This window comes from Neltuma alba, unplaced genomic scaffold (assembly GCF_004799145.2).
Source record: "Neltuma alba isolate B1F8T4 unplaced genomic scaffold, ASM479914v2 tig00004747_pilon, whole genome shotgun sequence".
Classification (NCBI taxonomy): Eukaryota; Viridiplantae; Streptophyta; class Magnoliopsida; order Fabales; family Fabaceae; genus Neltuma; species Neltuma alba.
The window spans coordinates 243,581-263,053 of NW_021633845.1; the positions used below are offsets into that span (position 1 = coordinate 243,581).

The 19,473-nt window shown below is 31.2% G+C and overlaps 2 protein-coding genes across 2 annotated transcripts in view; both read left to right on the forward strand.

Annotated features, from left to right (window-relative positions):
• The first annotated feature begins 1,013 nt into the window (after positions 1-1,013).
• The window catches only part of LOC114745652 (receptor-like protein EIX1), a 35,771-nt gene continuing 17,311 nt past the window's right edge, over positions 1,014-19,473 (forward strand). The window contains exons 1-2 of the mRNA XM_028933814.1: positions 1,014-1,253; positions 1,443-1,574. Coding sequence (XP_028789647.1) covers positions 1,019-1,253; positions 1,443-1,574 — 367 coding nt within the window. The 5' untranslated portion in view covers positions 1,014-1,018. The remainder of the gene's footprint in view (positions 1,254-1,442; positions 1,575-19,473) is intronic.
• Positions 3,363-4,411, forward strand: LOC114745650 (receptor-like protein EIX2). The gene has a single exon (XM_028933812.1). It carries the CDS (start codon positions 3,545-3,547, stop codon positions 4,217-4,219), a length of 675 nt encoding a protein of 224 aa, XP_028789645.1. The 5' UTR covers positions 3,363-3,544; the 3' UTR covers positions 4,220-4,411.

Below are 19,473 nucleotides of genomic sequence, written 5' to 3' on the forward strand. Positions count from 1 at the left end.
TGTGCAATGAGGAAACTTTTATTTTTTTAATGTGAAAAAGTTTTCTGTTAAATTTGAAAAGAGCTTTGGAAAATAAAAATAATAATAAGTCAAGAACCCTCCACACAAGTTTTGTATGGTTAACTTGTGTGAAAAAAGTTTGCCAACTATGTTTTTACTTTCCAGAATTTGTAACCATGCATCTAACATTATAAATATAACTATTAATTGAGTAAATTTATTCATGATAATTCGACTAATTTGTCTGTAGGAAATTCTATGAAGTCTAACACTTGTATAAGAAACTCTTTGGATCCAACAAACAAGTTAGGTAGGGGAGTCATTTGTAATTATCATGGAAGGGACAATAGAAAACTTCATGCATATTCACTCATTTTTCATGAAATTTGAAAAAGAGTTTATTATAAGAAAGAATATATGAACATATTTTTTTTAATTAGAATCAATTATAATATTTATGAACATTTATCAATTAAAATTTATTTATCAACACTTAATTCAATTGTCAAAGGCAGATTCTTCAAGATGTATCACTCGTACATATATAAAAAGTTATAAACACCTTACTTATAAAAAAAAAAAGTACATATGTAAGAATATATTGTATACCAAGATTAGTTGTGCTGTTCCTTTAAATTATTTTCATCAATTTATATGTATGTAAGTGATTTGCTAATGATAGCAATAACGTTTTATAACTTTTACAGTCATATTTCGAGACGAATATAACAATTAAAATTACTTAAATCCATGATTTTTTTAAGGTAATTATGAGACCTATTAGGCCATAACTCTACATAAATAATAAAGAATTATGTATACCTTTTACATACATAGTTGTCTCAAGTTTCACATCTCACTGTCATTGTGTATTGACCAAGACGCCTATAGAATGAACGCTTTGTAGGAAGTCATTCGCTGTTATGTGAAAGTTTTGCTTAGACCCCCACTTTCTAACACTATAAATACCAGTAATCTTGTGTAGAGTTGTAAGCCAGCTCTAGTAGAGAAACTAATCATGGGTTTGTGTGAAAATACCATTGTGTTCATTTTGATTTGCTCACTCACCTCATCACTAAATCCCTTATGCAAATGCAAAGCATTTGATCAAGTTCTTTGCATTCCTAGTGAGCGACAAGCCCTGCTTAATTTCAAGCAGCATCTTCATGATCCTTCAAACAAGCTTGCCACTTGGTCTGATGATAACAAAAATTGCTGCAACTGGACATCAGTTTCTTGCAATCATGAAACAGGTCACATTCTTGAACTTCACCTCTCAACTTCAATTACTTCCTTGTATGGAGGTTATGATGTTTCTGAGATATCATGGCTTGGGGGTTTTGATGTTTCTGAGATATCATGGTTTGGGGGTGAAATACATCCTTCGATACTTCAGTTGAAAGAACTAAGTCACTTGGATTTAAGCAACAACAATTTTGGAGGCCTGCAAATTCCAAGTTTCCTTTGCTCAATAAAGAGATTGACCTATCTCAACCTCTCATATGTGGGATTCAGTGGAAGCATTCCTCACCAAATAGGAAATCTCTCTGGTTTGCTCCATCTTGACCTTGGAGGTAATCATTTTACTGGAAAGATTCCCCATCAAATTGGTAATTTATCAAATCTACTTTATCTTGGTCTCTCTGGTGGTCATCAATATGACAAGAATGGGTTTTCAATGTATGAAGAAAATCTTCAATGGACATCATTTATTTCTGGGATATCAATGTATGAAGAAAATCTTCAGTGGATATCATCTCTTTCTTCACTCCAATATCTTCAATTGAGTTTTGTTAATCTGTCTAATGCCTTTGATTGGTTGCCTGTTTTGCAATCTCTTCCCTCACTGACAGAGTTACACCTACAACGGTGTGCTCTTCATCACAATTTCCATCCAGCCATTGCCATAAACTTTTCATCTCTAACAATCCTTGACCTTTCCTTCTCTTTTGGTTTTGGATCTCCTTCCATTCCAAAGTGGATTTTTCGACTAAAGAATTTGGTTTCGCTTAAATTAAGATATAATTATTTGCAAGGATCCATCCCAAATGGTATTCATAACCTCTCTCTCATTGAAGATCTTGATTTGTCTCAAAATTTGTTTAATTCTTCTATCCCTGATTGCTTATATACTTTGAACAATCTCAAGTTTCTTGATCTTTCTGAAAACAATCTGCATGGAACAATTTCACATGCAATTGGAAACTTGACTTCTATGGTTACTCTTGTTTTGACATACAATCAATTAGAAGGGTCATTTCCAAACTCTTTAAGCAAGCTCTGTAACTTAAGAAGTGTTTGTCTCCGTAACAATAACTTCAATCAACAAGTTTCTGGGTTAATAGAAATAATCTCTAATTGTGCTTCTCACACACTCGAGGTTTTGTCAATTGGTGGTTCAAAAGTTTATGGTAATTTGACAGCCCAAATTGGGATTTTCAAAAATCTCCGTGTCCTTTCTATCTCTCACAGTTCTATTCAAGGTGCAATTCCTATATCTTTCAGAAATCTTACCTCTTTGAAATATCTTCAAGTTTTGGGAAATAAATTTGATGGGAATCCTTTTGATGTTTTGCAATCACTTTCTGAATTAGAATATCTTGATATCAGTGATAATCTTTTCCATGGAATTGTAAATGAACATCACCTCGCCAATTTCGCTAAATTAAATAATTTCGGCGCATCAAGAAACACACTTACTTTAAAAGTAGGTCCCAATTGGAAGCCATCTTTTCAAAAGTTGATCTCCTTGCACATAGCCTTATGTCATTTAGGTCCCCACTTTCCATCATGGATTCGATCACTGAAACATCTTGAGTATTTGTCCATACCTAACAACAACATCTCTGATACTATCCCCACATGGCTGTGGAGTGCATTCCCCGATGCTTCTTCTTTTGATTTCTCTAACAATGATATCCATGGAGAGCTTTCTTATGCATTGAAGAATCCCATCAATGTCTACACCATTGATTTAAGCTCAAATCGCTTAAGTGGTCCTTTACCACACATATCACCAATTGTGAAATACTTAGACCTCTCAAATAATTGGTTTTCTGGATCCATAGCCTCCTTCTCATGTCAGGAAAAAGGAGAGCCAATGATGTTAGAATATCTCGATTTAGCATCAAATAATTTGTCAGGTGAAATACCTGATTGTTGGAAGATGTGGTCAAATAATCTAATGATCGTCAAGTTTGATAATAACCATTTCAATGGGAACTTGCCCACATCCTTGGGATCCTTACCTTGGTTGTACTCATTGCAACTCCGTAACAACTCTCTTTCAGGAAATTTTCCTGTTTGTTTGAAGAATAGTACTAAATTGTTATTTTTGGATCTTAGAGAGAATCAATTTTTAGGAATCATTCCACCATAGGTTGGAGACATTCTCTTAAATTTGCAGATCTTTCTCCTCAGATCAAACCAATTCAATGGTAAGATTCCCAATCAAATATGCTCTTTGAATTTGCTACATATCTTGGATCTTGCACAGAACAACTTGACGGGACAAATACCAAAATGCATCAATCAATTGAGTGTTATGCTAGTAAAGAATACCACTCTAGAGTCACACATCTATGGCGAAATGAATGGAACTTCTCGATCTATAACTGATGTGCTTCTAGAGCTAAAAGGAAGAGATGATGTATATACTTTGTTGGGCCTCATCACAAGCATAGATCTCTCTGGTAATAAATTATGTGGGGAGATACCAAGAGAAATTACATCTCTCAAGGGGTTGCATTTCCTGAACTTGTCAAACAATCTTTTGAGTGGTAAGATTCCTCAAAATATTGGAAACATGGAATGGTTGGAGTCAATGGATCTCTCAGAAAATCAGCTTTATGGTAAAATCCCATCAAGCATGTCCAATTTGAATTTTTTGAGCAAGTTGAACTTGTCATCCAACAATTTGATGGGGAAAATTCCAACAGGCACTCAATTGCAAAGCTTCGAAGCATCAAGTTTTGCGGGCAACAATCTCTGTGGTCCTCCGCTACCAAAGAATTGCGATGATTTGCAGAATATCCCAAACCACCCTGATGACAAAGAAGGTAAGAGAAATGGGGTCAATGGGTTTTATGTGAGCATGTCTCTAGGATTTGTTTCAGGATTTTGGATAGTTGTTGGTCCTTTGCTCTACAGTAGATCCTGGAGGTATACTTACTTTCGGTTTATAGATTGCATGTGGTACAAACTTCGATATTGTTGGTGATGAGAAGGGGGGAAAAAAAGAGTTGTGTGATTGTAGTTATGGATTATTACAGGCATTTTGTATTTTGTTTCTTCTGTTTATCGTTAATCACTTGGGCTCTTGAATAATATAAGCCTTGTTAGGATTATGCTTTCTAGCAAGAATGTGTACTATATATATATATATATGTTTGATAATGTATTGCTATATTGATGAAAGGATTTCCAATTTGTTCGTCGCTTCTTGGCCAAAGCTACAGTTGAGAATAATAGCTTTTGCAAAAAAAAAAAAAGATAAAGTAAAATAAAAAAAGTAAGTTAAAAAGTCGACGTAAGGCATATTAGGACATTGGACAAAGGTGGTCAATCTACTAACTTTCAGTTTATTTTTTATAATTTGAATGAAGAAGTAATATTAATATATCTAACCTCATTGGGTGGCAAGTGAGGTGTGTTTTTTAAATTACATCCCTCTATTTATTGATTCTTTCATTGATAAGTTGATCTTTTCCATCATTATTTTGACCCTTTTTTTAATCCAATCTCATTTGGATAAAATAATATATATTTAAAAGCTTAAATTAGTTTATTGACTTAAAATTATTGTTTTCATATTTAACATGTTATAGTCAACTTCATTATTTTTATCTCTTAATTTTACTGAAAACTGCAATTAATTTCTGAACTGACATTTTATCAAAATAATTCATGAATTTATATTGCATCTCATAAAGGTCTTAATTTTTTTTATATGTTTAAAATTACGTATGTTTGCTATCTAATGACTCTGCTTGAACAGTAAATCCAAATGGCATACGAATGCGAACTCCTTATCACGCGGGGGGAGGGAAGGAACACTACAGTCAAAATCCAAAATGAAATTTAAGGACGAATGTGATAAACTAAGATTTGAATAAATCTTTATTGGGAGAGGTATCCACATTTAGTATTTAACAATGCCTCAAAAAAGATTACTTTCAAATAAAGAAATACATGTACTTAAAACAAAAGATTTTAGAATTGTTATCAAAATATTATTAAAAATGTTAGGAAATTTATTACAATTAAGGTTGTGAAAATATTTGGGAGGTTTTTGTAATTTTAGCAAAATTAAGCTAGAGAAAGTCTTATACTAAAACAATTGATATTGGTATAAAAAAAAAATTTACAAAAAAGTGAAGATTTTAAAAAGGATAGAAGAGATGAGGAATTACCATAGCAGTGATAGAAAAAAATTTTATTTTATTTGAAGTAACCATCATGGTGAAGAGTCTTTTACTTTTTTTTTTGGGGGAAGAAGTTGCTCATAAGAGGAATGGAGAAGAAAATTCGATGATTCTTGTTGTTTGCATTGAATACTATTTTGATTTTAGTTAATAATTATATCTGACATAACAGCTAATGGATTATGAAGCATTTATCAGCAGAAATTATTTTTGGCCCGAAAAAAAGAAAGAACGAGAGAGCATATACGTAAAAATATTTTTCTGATTATATTTCGAAATACTATTCCTTTAAAACCATTGTTGTGAATATTTTTAAAGTATCTTAGTTCAAAATAAAAACTTATATATATATTTGTTTTACCTGAAGTGAAAATCAAGGTAGTGAAAACTAGATCATTTGAGGTAAAAGGTCAAGTATTAATGGGTTAGACTAGAGTTAATTCAAGGTTAAACAGGTGAGAAATAAAAAATTGAAAAATAATTGAAATTTTTATCATACCATCTAAGGACTAAATATTAGTTCATTACCTTAAATTATAAACAAAATAATCACATTCTTACAATTTCTTTCTGATCTTCTTTATAATCTCTTTGACAAATTCACATCATATTATCATATTAAAAAGATCACTATACATTAATCGTAGCAAAATATCAAACTAAGATATAGGATAACAAAATATTCCTGCCTGTAGTCTATTAATCACAAAACTAATATTATCAGTAGCTTAAAAAAAAAAAGAAAAAGGTTTTGGCTCAAAATAACTTTTTTTTTAATTTAAAAAAAAAGATTGATTAGGTTGACCCACCAAACCACGTGGGTTAACTGGGTTGCTCCCGATTTGGTCCGGCTTACATCGGGGCACCCCATCCCGAGTCAATTTGATTCCGGTCTACATGCTTAACTGCACTAGTTACTTGACTGGTTTGTCAATTTTCGGGCTGAACTAGCAGCTTTGGTCTTCATACCATAGTGAAAATATTATGGGATGAGGAAACTTTTATTTTTCTAATGTGGAAAATTTTTCTCTTATATTGAAAAGACTTTTTGAAAAATAAGAGGGTTGACCAAAAAACCTCAAAACAACTTTTGTGCAGTTGACTCATTTTAATATGAAGATATAGTTAACCAATGTCTCTACAATAGGTGGAAAAAGTTAGCCAGTAAGCCAACTACATTTCTACTTCTCAAAATTTGTAATAATCTAACATTAAATAACAAAAAACTATTAAATAATTTTATTCAATAAAATTTGAATAATTTATCAGTAGGAAATCCTATAAAGGCCCAAGTGCGTTCGGAGAAACTCTTTGGATCCAACAAAAACATTAGGTGAAGGGAAGTCATTTGTAGTTATCATCAGAGCTTCGTACTACATATTCACTCATTTTTAATGAAATTTGAAAGAGTTTATTATAAGAAAGTGTAAGAATAGCTGATTACCCAATAGGGGGTGAATTGGGTGTTAATTAAAATTAAAAACCTTTTCGCAATGTAATAAAATTCATAAGAAATTCTGAGCATAAAAGTAATGAATTGACATAAGCATAATCGCAATAGTAAAATGGTTTAGCTGGAAATATAAAGAGGTAAGGGAAGAGAAGATGCAAACTGTGATTTGTCCTGGTTCGGTTCTCACTGACCTACGTCCAGTCCCTAGGCTCCCCCTGAGATTTTCAATCCACTATCTCCCTTAAGTTTAACACTGGTACTTGAGAACCACTACAACCACAAGTTTGATCTGGGCACTTGTGACACCACTTACAATTCTTAGACTAACTAGTTTAGTTAACAGCAATCTCACACTGAGGTAAACACTCCCCCTTACACACCGTAAGGATACAATCTGATAATGATAATGAGGATTGGATATTTCTTCTCTCAAAGAAGTGATAGGTGAATCTTAAGCACATTTGGGAAACTCTCCTCTCTATTTTACGAATACATACGTTTTGGTCTATGAAGTACAGAGAAAGGGAGTTTTCACTCGGAGCTCTAAATGAGAATATGTTGATTCGGCATTTTAGCATCTGATGTTGTAAGCTCAGACTCTTCTCTCATTTGTTTTGTTTTGAATGCTCTTCTATTTATAGATGATATTGGGTACTTGACCGTTGAGGACTTTCTTCCCTTTGGCTTGAAGAATATGACCGTTGAAACTAGCTGTTGGAAGCTTCTAATGAAAGTCGATTCTTCACATCATAAATTCGTTGCGGCTCTTTACCTAAAATAATTTTCCTCAAATCAAGTGATAAGTATTTGATAATCTTAGAAACAATAAGTTGGAAAATATGGAATCAATCATCAGATATTCAGATATTCAGAAAGTAAGATGAACTTACTTGTTCGATGTCTTGATCGATAAAGCTTTGATCGATCAAGTTATCGATTAATTATATGAAGAAAAGATATAGCAGGTATATGCAATTATCAAATAGATTATGGATTATATGATGGTCGAACAAATGATAGATAGAGGATGAAGCATGAATGCAGTGAGCTTTAAATGGATTATGCAAGGATAATCTTTTTCAAGTTACATTTGCCTTCGTATCCTTTCAAGAGAGAGTTATATGTAAAAGGAAGACTGAGAAAATTTTAAAGATAAAAAGATAAAAGATTTCGAAATCATCGTGAAAAGCTATTATGAAATGAATTGGTATAATGATCAAACAAGTGATCGAAAACTGTTTAATCGATCAAGTTATCGATAAAGCTAAGTATAACAGAAATATATTTTCAAAGTGTGTCGATCGAATACTTTATTGATAAATGGTTGATAGGAAAAAGTGATTGATAAAAAGGTTTAACAAAGATTTTCACAGTGAAGTTACCGAATATAAGATGATCGAGTAAGTGATCGATTAAACCTTAATCAATTAAGTGATTGATAAAATACTGTTGAAAACTTATTTCAGAAATACTAGGAAAAACCTTGATCGATCACGTTATGTGAAAACAGAAGTTTCAGAAGATTGGGTGATCGATCAATTTATCGATAATTAGATTATCGATCAAGTGATAGAAAAATACAGCTTAAAAAGTAACTCAGTGAAACAATGATAATCGATCATTTGATCGATAAATCCCGGATCGGTCAAGTGATCGATAAAACAACCAAATTACAACCTTGAACAAAAACAAACTGAGTAGGTTATTAAACAATGTTCGATCAGGTTATCGATAAATATCTTATCGATAAAGTGATCGATAAATGATGAAAGAAATAGAATATAACTTAAGTGGAAGAGTTTTACCATTTATCTGTCTTCTTATCGATGACCTATTTATCGATCAGGTGATCGATAAATCTTATGTTATGAGTGAGGAAGTTCAACCTTTTTCCTGACAGTTTATCGATCAACCAATAATCAATTAAGTGATCAATTATTTCCAGGAACTCGATAAAGTGATCGAGTATGTAGTTGTTTGATCAGGCTCGAGTAACATCTGATAATGGCATTTCATTTCCTCATTTCTTCTAGTGCTTTTTACTCAATAACATGTTTGAGCAGGATGTTGCTCGAGAGCTTAATCAATCAATGTAGAACTTTTAGTATTTGCCTCAATAAATTCGAATTCTGATTCAAGCAAAACGAAGGTCAACTTTGAGTGGTTATAAATCTTCCAATTCAACTCCAAATTTTTCTATTTTCTAATGCAACAAGAACCACCTCAAAATTTGTTGTGGTTACAAAGTTATCTTCATCACAATGACTGAAGGTCAGAATAAAGACGTTAAACCTAACTGTAATTTTTTGAATAGCATATCTCCCTCAAATGAAACTCTTTGAAGTTGATTTTGGTGTCCATGAACCGTGTTCTGAGTCTAGTTTCATATGAATTAAGTTTCACCTCAAACGGATTTGTGGTTTAAGAGATATTAGAGAAATACCAAACCTATGTCAGAGCTAAACGAAGAACAGAGTATAACAGAGTATGTGTTTTATCTATAAATTGATCGATAAGTATCTACTCAATCAATTGATCGATAAATGCCCATTAAAATCACCTCTGAAGCTTATTTTCAATGTTTATATGAAGGGTGACTTAATATATGATGATATAACTTCCGGTTTGTGCATTTTAGCTTCCGATTGAGCTATACAAACTTCTAATTGAGCATAGCAACTTCTAATATCAAATCTATGAATTTGAATCTTGATATTTTCATTTAATCTTGTAAGTTTTTCTTTTCTCAATCTCTCTTCTTCTTCTTCCTCTTGATCATTTTTCATAACTCAAAGTTTAACATAATAACTCGTTTCTTTTCGTAAAGAAACTACACAAGATATTAAGTACGGTAGTTAATCAAAGTATCAGACAAATAATTTATGCAAACTTTTTGCTCTATTATTTGACATCATCAAAACTAATCATATCTAACAGAAAGAATATGCAAATTTTTTTTTAATTGAAAATCAGTTATACTACAAGTATTTATGAAGATTTATTAAGTAAATTTTATTTATTAAAACTTGAATAAACTGCAAAGGCAGATACTATAAGATTTATCACCCATACACAAGAAAATATAAACACCTTAGTTAAAAAGTACATATTAAGAATATATTGTATGTGAATATTAAATTTACTATTCCTTTCAATTATTTTCATTAATTTGAAGTATAAGAAAATTAATATTTTGATTTTTCAATATTTTCAACTTGTAACTCACTTATATTTAGGAGTATTTTAGGATATCCCCAGATGATCATTTTGGACTTGTGACTGAGACTTATTAGGTTGAGAGCATTTTGTCTCAATTATGACTGGGTTGGATGGTACACCTTAGTGCTTGAATTTTAGACACATTTTTAACTCAATCCCTTACATATGGAGAGCATGATGTTGTGCACCTACGGTCCCATTAATAAATTAAAGGGAAAATTAGAGAGAAGGACAAAAAAAAATATATTTATTGTAAAGGATTTATTGCAAAGGATCTTTAAAATTATAATTATTTAGAAAGGGGAAAAATAAAAATAAAAATATTAAAATACCAAATTACACCTATTAAATCACCTACATTTATTCTGTCCCCACTTTAAAATGTTTTACAGTTGTTATTAATATCTACCATGTTTTTCTTTATCAGAAAAAAAAAGCAACCAAAATTTTTAACCAAAAAGAAGTTTTCTTCATCACTGAAGTGAGGGAAAATTGTTCATCTCCGTCTCTTTTCTCTCATAAAAGTTCATCCTATTAAATTTAATATAATGAAAAAATTATATGTTCAATTACTTTTAAAAATTAGATTAAGTTTTTTTTTTTTGTATTACAAGTGGCAAGCTTAACGCTTGAAAGGAACAGACATCAAAATGACCAACATTAAAAAAGAAACTCTAGCATCAAGGATCAAACCCCTCAGCTTCCTGTGCGTCTCTGCAAATAACAAGTTTGCAGTAGTGGACCACTTGCCGCAATAAGTTCATTTGCATGTCATCTGCATGTGCATGTCGTGCTAAGCCATCACCACGCTTCAAAGCTTCCCCATTAGCATGAGCCAGCTCAATATCCCAATCCTCATATAACAATCGTCTTGTCTCTTCAATAATCTGCCCATATGGGTGATTCTCGCCACTATCTCTAAGCAAGATGGTTATTGCTTCTGACGAATTAGAGCAAATTTGGATATGTTTCAGGCCAAGGGATTGATAGGCCTCCAATCCTGTTTTGGTTGCCAGTACTTCGGCTATCATGATAGGGTAGAAGCCAAGACTTTTTTGGAATCCTATGATCTACTTTCCTCTTTCGTCTCTTAAGATCCCTCCACGGGCAGTCCTACTGAAATCTATGACTGAGACATCCACATCCAAACATGTAGCTCCCAGTGAGATTAAGTAACTTCTAAAAAAATAGCCAAATGTAGTAATGAGTGAAAATGTTGATAAAAATATATAGACTGACAAAGATATTATACCATTTACAAAAAAATTAATAACAAATTAATTTTATGATTTTAATCAAAATCAAAATTATTTTTCATAACATATTTCAACATTCATAAATTTTTATGCAAATTTTAAATTAATTTAATATAATTTACTTTTTTTAAAAAAATGATATCTACATTAATTTCATTGCTTCTAATTTAATGTCATAGAAAAGACAAAATTAAATTAATATAAAAATTTAAGCTTTTATAAAAAGTAAAATTTAGAACCCCAACTATGAAATTTTAGTGATCAAGTGTAAGTGAAAATTACTAAATATAATTATCTTGTATAATTTTTATAATGTATAGATTGAATAAAAAAGGTAATGAAAATTGACGACAATGGAGTGCTCCCCTATTTTTTAGCCAATAATTGTCAAGTAATTGAGATGTGGTTAGAGGGAGTATAAGGTAGTTGGTTAGGGTAATTTAGTGTTAGTATATTTTTATTTTGGTTTTTGGTCTTTTTAAGCAATTAAGATTTGTAAGATCTTCCGCAATAAATATTATTTCCTTTAGGTCCTTTTTTCTAAATTTTTCTAAAATAAATAAGTTGGAAATGTTGTGGAATATTCTAAAAAGGAGAATTAAGATAGTGAAAAGCACCAAATATTGTCTAGACAAAACTTTTGGGCCCATGACAACTTTTCAAAGTGAGGATTGCAATGGGAATTGCCTCCCGTCTGGAAATTTTGTGTAAATGGGATGTGAAAGGATCTATTATATTTTTTAATTATTACAAATAATTACTATTTTTCACGCTAATATTTTATCTAAGGACATATATGATATTTAATATTTCAAAAGTTTTTTTTTTTCCAATCCCATTACCTTTTCCGCACCCTTTTCCACAACTCAAAGTGACCTTTATTCTGAAAAGTCTGTGTTATTCAATTTTTTTGCCAGAAGCATTTTTGCACGTATTTGTGTGATTTGCTATAATAGCAATAAACTACTATAACCTTTACATTCAGATTTCAAGATGAAGATAACAATTAAAATTACTGTAATCCATAAATGTTTCAGTGGCAATGACCTCTGTGGTCCTCCACTACCAAAGAATTGCACCGATTTGTATAATGACCTAAACCACGACCGTGACAGCAAAGAAGGTAAGGAAAATGGGATCTATTGGTTTTATGTGAGCATATCATGCGACTTATTGTTTTGGCATTTTGGGTTGTAGTTAGTTCTTTGTTCGCTACAGTAGATTATGGCGATGCATTGATTTTCTGTATGTATAATTATATGATGTGCAGTCAATAGAAACTTTTCCTAAAAAAACCTAGAAATTACAAATTGTAACAGGTTACAAAACTAATTAAAAAAATAAAGTAAAAATAATAAGAAATAAAGAAAGAAGTAATCTTAACACTAGGAGCTCGAACATGCGATCCAAAAAACATTAAACCATCGTGCAAATGAAAATTAGCGCCCAATGAAAAAAAAAATGGCTCAAGAATGTCCAAATATGTTTTGGCCAAGGCTTGTTTATGGGGCAAATTAAAGTTAGATTTTGTTCAATTTAAGCTAAGAAATGGATTCTATATACAAAAATTGTGGAATAATGGCATAGAAAATTAATTTTAGGAAGATTAAAATTAAAGTTCAAAAATTAAGTTTAAAGGGTTAAAGTATGGTAAAGAGAGTAAAGTAGGAATGTTGTTTGTTATCATAGCTCTAATAAATAAATGATAATGATGTGTTGAAGTATTTAGGAACATAACATATTAAGGAAGAGAAATGAGAAGAGTGATCGAGCAACCTTGATGGTTGGAAGCAAAGAGTGAGCGGAAGTAAAGAAAAAGTTTAAAAACACAAAATAGTGAACTTGTCCTTATTGTGTGATTGATATCAATGCTTGAGTGTTGGTGTTACCTGATGATGATTTAAAATATGAAAGATTAAATGTTACTTTATTTCTTATATGTTCCATGGCCATGTGTAAATGAAATATTGAGTATTAACGCATGTCATTTTATAAGCAAGAAAGCATGAGGCCAAGCATGTCATCCACTTAGCTTTTGTCTTGCATAGATGTGGGTAATATTTGCTACTAAAATTCTCCTAAATTTCACTCTCCCTTAACCAACCCTAATAGGTGTTAATGATTAAGAAAAATAATACATGAAATGGAAGCAAAGAAAAGAAGAAAAGAATTGAGAAAATGTATTATATTATACTCCTCTAATCCTTAATATAGAACTTAATTGTTGAGTTAATTTGGGTCCTAAATATAAGATCTATTCTCATTTTTATCAATTTTTCTAAATTATCTCTATGGATACTCCCTCAACCATAATCAAGTAAAAGAGGAAGAGAGGATATTAAGGAAGATGATTGTGGCGTTTTAGGAAAAACATGTCATATTTTTTATAATTAACTAACTTACCTAACTTCCTTAATCTAATCAAATTAGTTAAATAGGTCTTATACTAAGAACCGGGGGAGTATTATGTAATTTCTGTTAGTGGCAGTCTCACCCAAGAGGGGGGTGAATTGGGTGAGTTATAAAAATTTACGAAATTAAAACAAAGAGTTATCGAAAAGAGAGAGTGAGAGTTTAGAATGATTTTACCGTAGAAAGGAAGATACAAGATTTATACTGGTTCGGTCTCAACCACTTGACCTACGTCCAGTCCTCAAAACACCTCTGAGTATTTCACTATGTTCCAAGATTGATCGGGCTCTTGGCGCCTCAATACAGTAATTGAAGCTCTCAATCACTCCCCCTTACTTCCCGTAAGGATACAGCCCCACTCAAGAGTCCACACCCTTGAGTATCACACAAAAGTGATTAATGAGTAGTAAATTAACTCTCTTACAGAGTGAATAAATGATAATCACTGATACTCATAGTTATAAAAGAGCAGAGTATTGAATGCAACAGTACAAATCAACAGAGGGTAGCTCGCATATTCAATTCTCTTCATTAATGCTTCTTCGCGCCTTTCATAGTTGAAGTCGTTTAGTAACCGTTAGACGAAAGAGCTTCTAGCCGTTGTAAGTTCGGTTGCGTGTTTTTCCAGTTGCAACGGTTTCTGCCATTAATGCTTCTGACAAGGTAGGTTACAGACTACTTGGACAACCGTTAGAGTGCCGTTGGAGAGAACTAAGATTATCGATCAAGTTATGGATCATTAGTTTATCGATCAGGTGATCGATAAAGGGAAAAAATGATATCATACTATGATGCATAGACAATGAAGATCAAGGTTACTTTTGATTTTGACATTCGTTAAATAGTGAAACAAGACACTTATGAAGGCTGAGAAAAGTTCGAATGAAATATATGATAAATTTTGAGAAACATCGTGACTTAAGGTTTAAACTGAAATCGCCTCATGATCGAACACTCGTTGATCGATCAGGTTATCAATAAATAGAGTGTTATAGAAATGACTTTTGAAACACTGATTATCGAACACTTTATCGATAAATGAATGATGGATAACTTTATCAATAAGCAGTAGACAAAAGTATATTTTGTGAAAACACAGACTATGTAAGTTGATCGAATAGATGATTGATAAAAGGTTGATCGATAATGTTCTTATCGATCAGGTGGTCGATAAGCCACCGAAATAAATTCCTGCACGAAGAGTTATGAGGCAATGTTCGATCATATTATCGATAAATATCTGATCGATAATGTGATCGATAAATGGCGATAAAAACAAAACATAGAATGAGTAAAATACATTACTATTTATCTGTCTTCTTATCGATAATCGGTTTATCGATCATGTGATCGATAAACACCTATTGATTTTGTATTTCAGATTATCTATCAAGTGATCGATAATTTAACCCAGATTTTCATATGCAACTAAGAATGATCGATCAACACATTATCTAACACGTTATCGATCAAAGTTTCTGCTGAGTTTACTTAATTAGACAGAGTTATTATCTATCAGCTTATTGATAAAACCTTGATCGATCAGATGATCGATCAACATGCTAAATCACAAATTACTCACTTTGTTATCATCAAAACCTTAAACCTAACAATTTCTATGTCAATGTATATATGGATTAGTGCTAATGATATTATATAAAGTTAAATGATGATGATGGCATAGGTTATGAAACATGATAATACATGAGAATGAATTATGCAATGTTGAAATGATTGCATATAAAGAAATGAATAATTATGAATTATTAATGCAAGTAAGGAGGATAAGTTATCTGTAAATTGGAAGAAAGGAAAATGATGAATCTTCTGATGAAATTTAGTATGTTTAAAGTACACATCTTGAGATTTAAAATAAGGGTAGATCACTTAAAATGGATGTGTATGCTAAAAGTTATGACTGTTCAAAGTTAGGGTAGAGAAACTGGAAAGTATAGTTTTTACCAAATGAACAGTAAACTTTAATAAATTAACTGTACGAATTAATAAGGGTTAAGTTTAGAATTATTGTTTTTCTCTGTATAGAATTGAAAGAGCTTTATAATTAATTATGAATTTTCAAAGTTAGAGAAAAAATCTGGAATTTACAAGTGAATAGTTATTCAAGAAATTAAATATAAGTTTTCAATCTACGAGCTTGTTTTGTGATCCATTTGAATCATAATACTTCTAGACACATACTAAAAGGAGTTTAAGGAAAGATGTTTTATCTTTTATGGCATGCTTCCTTGCTCTTGTCATTAGCCATCAAATTCCTCTTAATGAATTATGCAGCATGTGCTTTGATTCTAAACTTGTATATAAGAGGCTCCTTGATCTTGAACATTGCATGTAATACAAATTTCTATCTTATTGGTGTTGGGGAAAACAAATTGTGTGATTGTGTAGCTAAGGGCTTTAGAAGCATTTGATTTTTTGTTGTTACTTCCGCTTACCGTTCAATGATTTCGGCCTTTGAATAATATCACGCATGTTAGGATCATTCCTTAACTTTAAGCTAGAATATGCACTATTTTTTTTAATTAAATTAAGGGATAGACATTAGCATCATGCACTACTAAAAAAAATATTTTTAGCGACATCATTTTGAAAAGTGACAACATGCAAGTTGATGAAATGCAGGAAGAGGGAGAAAACAAAGGAGATAATAATTAATACAACCTTTAATCCTTAATATAAGAGTTGGTTGATTAATTTGAATTAATTAAAAAAGTTTTTAATTTAGTTATTTATAATAAATAGGTGTTGTCTTCCTTAAAATACTCATGTTAATCATATGTATTTGTTAGAACTACCATTTGATTAAATCCTTAACATTTTCAATTACTACAAGGACTATTTTGAAAAAAAAAAAGAATAAGTATGAGAGACGGAATGGATTGGAGTCTTATTTTTAGGACCAAATTAAAAGTTAAACTAACTCTTATATTAAAGACTAGAGGTAGCAAGTATACATAGGAGACAAGAGTTCGATATGCAATGAATATAGTTTTGGATTAGTCTTGGAAGGTATGAACAGAGAAGGAGATAATGGATTTACGGTGGAAGAGGAATTGTTGGGGTCGTTGAATGTGGGTGAAGGAAGAGAGATAAGGATTATGATGTTGAAACGAGACATTTGGTTAATGTAATTGGTGCAACGAAGCATGTGGTTTTCTTGATGGTTGTGATTTTTAGAGATGGTGGGTGCAAGCTGCCAGATAATGGGCAAAGTTGACTCATGCATCTCTACGGCTGCTGAAAATGGTTGGTGAGTCGAGCAAGGCAGACTGAAAGATGATTGGTCAAAGTGGTGAGATTTGTGAGGAGGGTACATGATTAAAGTCAAATGGCTCCTCATGCTATTGGACTGCCGACTTAACAAGCTAAGTTTGGCAGTTAGTGGGACCTGACACCCTCCATTTCCTAACATTATTGCGTCATCCTTCTTTCATCGCCCTTCTTCTTCTGCTGCTGCCTTGTACTGTAATATAAGAATGTTTGCCTCTGCTCGTCACCTTAACACCCTCTCTGTTTTTCTCTTTAAGGGCATGGTAGAGAGCAGAGGAAGCTAATGACTCATCTTCAAATTATTGTCTCCATTTGAAGCTTCTGGATTTTTTACGCTTTTTTTTTTCCAGTTTTTTTAATGACTTGGAAATATTTGAGTAGATCAACGCATTTGATCTAAATCAACATAGTAATATTGATCAACACAATTCATTTTTGCACATTTGAAAAACATATGATATGTGGTGCGCTTCGAAAAAAAGTTTATAAGTATTTTTGTAAATTTACTTTTTATATTTTTTAAATAGCATGTGTCCCGCTATAAAAAGTAAATAGATTTTATGTTATTTTAGTAGTTGTATCATTTTCACTCTAATTTTGCATTTTTATGTGCATTTTTGAACCTCCAAAAAGCATATGTTTGGTGCATTTTATGTAAAAGTTAATGAGTTTTTCTGCACACTTAGCTTTTTAAAAAAAAAATAATAATTTGTGCTACCTTTTTTATTGCAGGTTCTATCTTCATCAACCATTTTTTTATTGTAGGTCCCGTATCCACTTTTTCATTGGGGCTTTACATTCTCCTTTATTTTTTTTTACTACGTCAAAATTAGAAAATGCTATGTAAAATAAAACTAAAGCCAAAAGAAAATAAACATTGGATGGGTGCTCATCCGACCAAAATTATAAAGGAAAGAGAGTTCACTAAAATATTTATTTAAATATTATGCTGTTTTCTGTTTAAGATTCATTACATTGACGACAAAGAAAGCGTTGATTGTTAAATTATGAGAATAAGGAGGTGCTTGGATGGAATCAAAACCATAGTTTTAAAAGTGCTTTTATAATGTACGAAATAAATATGTAAAAGAGTTTGCCTCGTTTTGCGGAAAAGTGCTTTTGGGTGCTTCCAAACACCCTCTAAATTAATCGTTTTAAACACCAACCTGCATTGATCTTAATGAAAGAGGTTTTGAACACTTAAATATGAGATGTTGAGTTTAATTTGAGTTCATGTGAATTAAAAAAAAAAACATCTTTTAGAGAGTCATTCTCAATTTGGCCTTCTAGATAGTCATATAAACATTTTCAACGTAAACTTCAATTAAGAAAAATATTTTTAGAATTTGTTACCAAAACATTATTAAAAAATGTTGAAAATATATATTAAACTTAAGGATGTGAAAATATTTGAAAGGTTTTTGTAATTTTAGCAAAATTGAGGTAGATCAAGTGTTATACTGAAAAAATTAATGTTGATAGTCACACATCATTTGATGACAGATACAAAAGAAGACTCATAAAAAGTGACCACTTTAAAACGGACAGAAGAGATGAACCATTGTCATGGTAGTGATAGAAAAATTTTTGTATTCTATTTGAAGTAAACGTTAGGGTTAGGAATCTTTTACTTTTCTTGTGTGGAAAAATTTGTTCATAATTTGAAAAGGAATTTGGCAAGAGAGAAGTGGAGAAGAAAATTCTATGATTCTTCTTCTGTCCTAATCGATTTGTCCCATCGTATAGTGATAGTAGAAGAAAATTTCTATTTAATTTGCCTGACATTCATATAAGACATTATATATATATAAATATTCTTATGATTATATTTAAACATAATATTCATTTAAAATTATTTCTGTTCTTGTTTTTAAAATATTTTAATTAGTTGAAAAGGAAAAAGATTATACATGCGTTTTTGGTTTCTTCAGGATGACAATATTGTGAGATGAGGAAACCTTTTTTTTTGTTAATGTGAAAAAGTTTTCTGTTAAATTTGAAAAGAGCTTTGGAAAATAAAAGAAATAATGAGTCAAGAACTTTCCACACAAGTTTCGTATGGTTAACTCGTGTGAAAAAAGTTTGCCAACTATGTTTTTACTTTCCAGAATTTGTAACCATGCATCTAACATTATAAATATAAATATTAATTGAGTAAATTTATTCATGATAATTCGACTAATTTGTCTGTAGGAAATCCTATGAAGTCCAACACTTGTATAAGAAACTCTTTGGATCTAACAAACAAGTTAGGTAGTGGAGTCATTTGTAATTATCATGGAAGGGACAATAGAAAACTTCGTGCATATTCACTCATTTTTCATGAAATTTAAAAAAGAGTTTATTATAAGAAAGAATATATGAACATATTTTTTAAATTAGAATCAATTATAATATTTATGAAGATTTGTCAATTAAATTT

Coding starts and splice junctions, on each gene's coding strand:
- LOC114745650 (XM_028933812.1), top strand. CDS start 3,545: ATGCTAGTAAAGAATACCACTCTAGAGTCACACATCTATGGCGAAATG.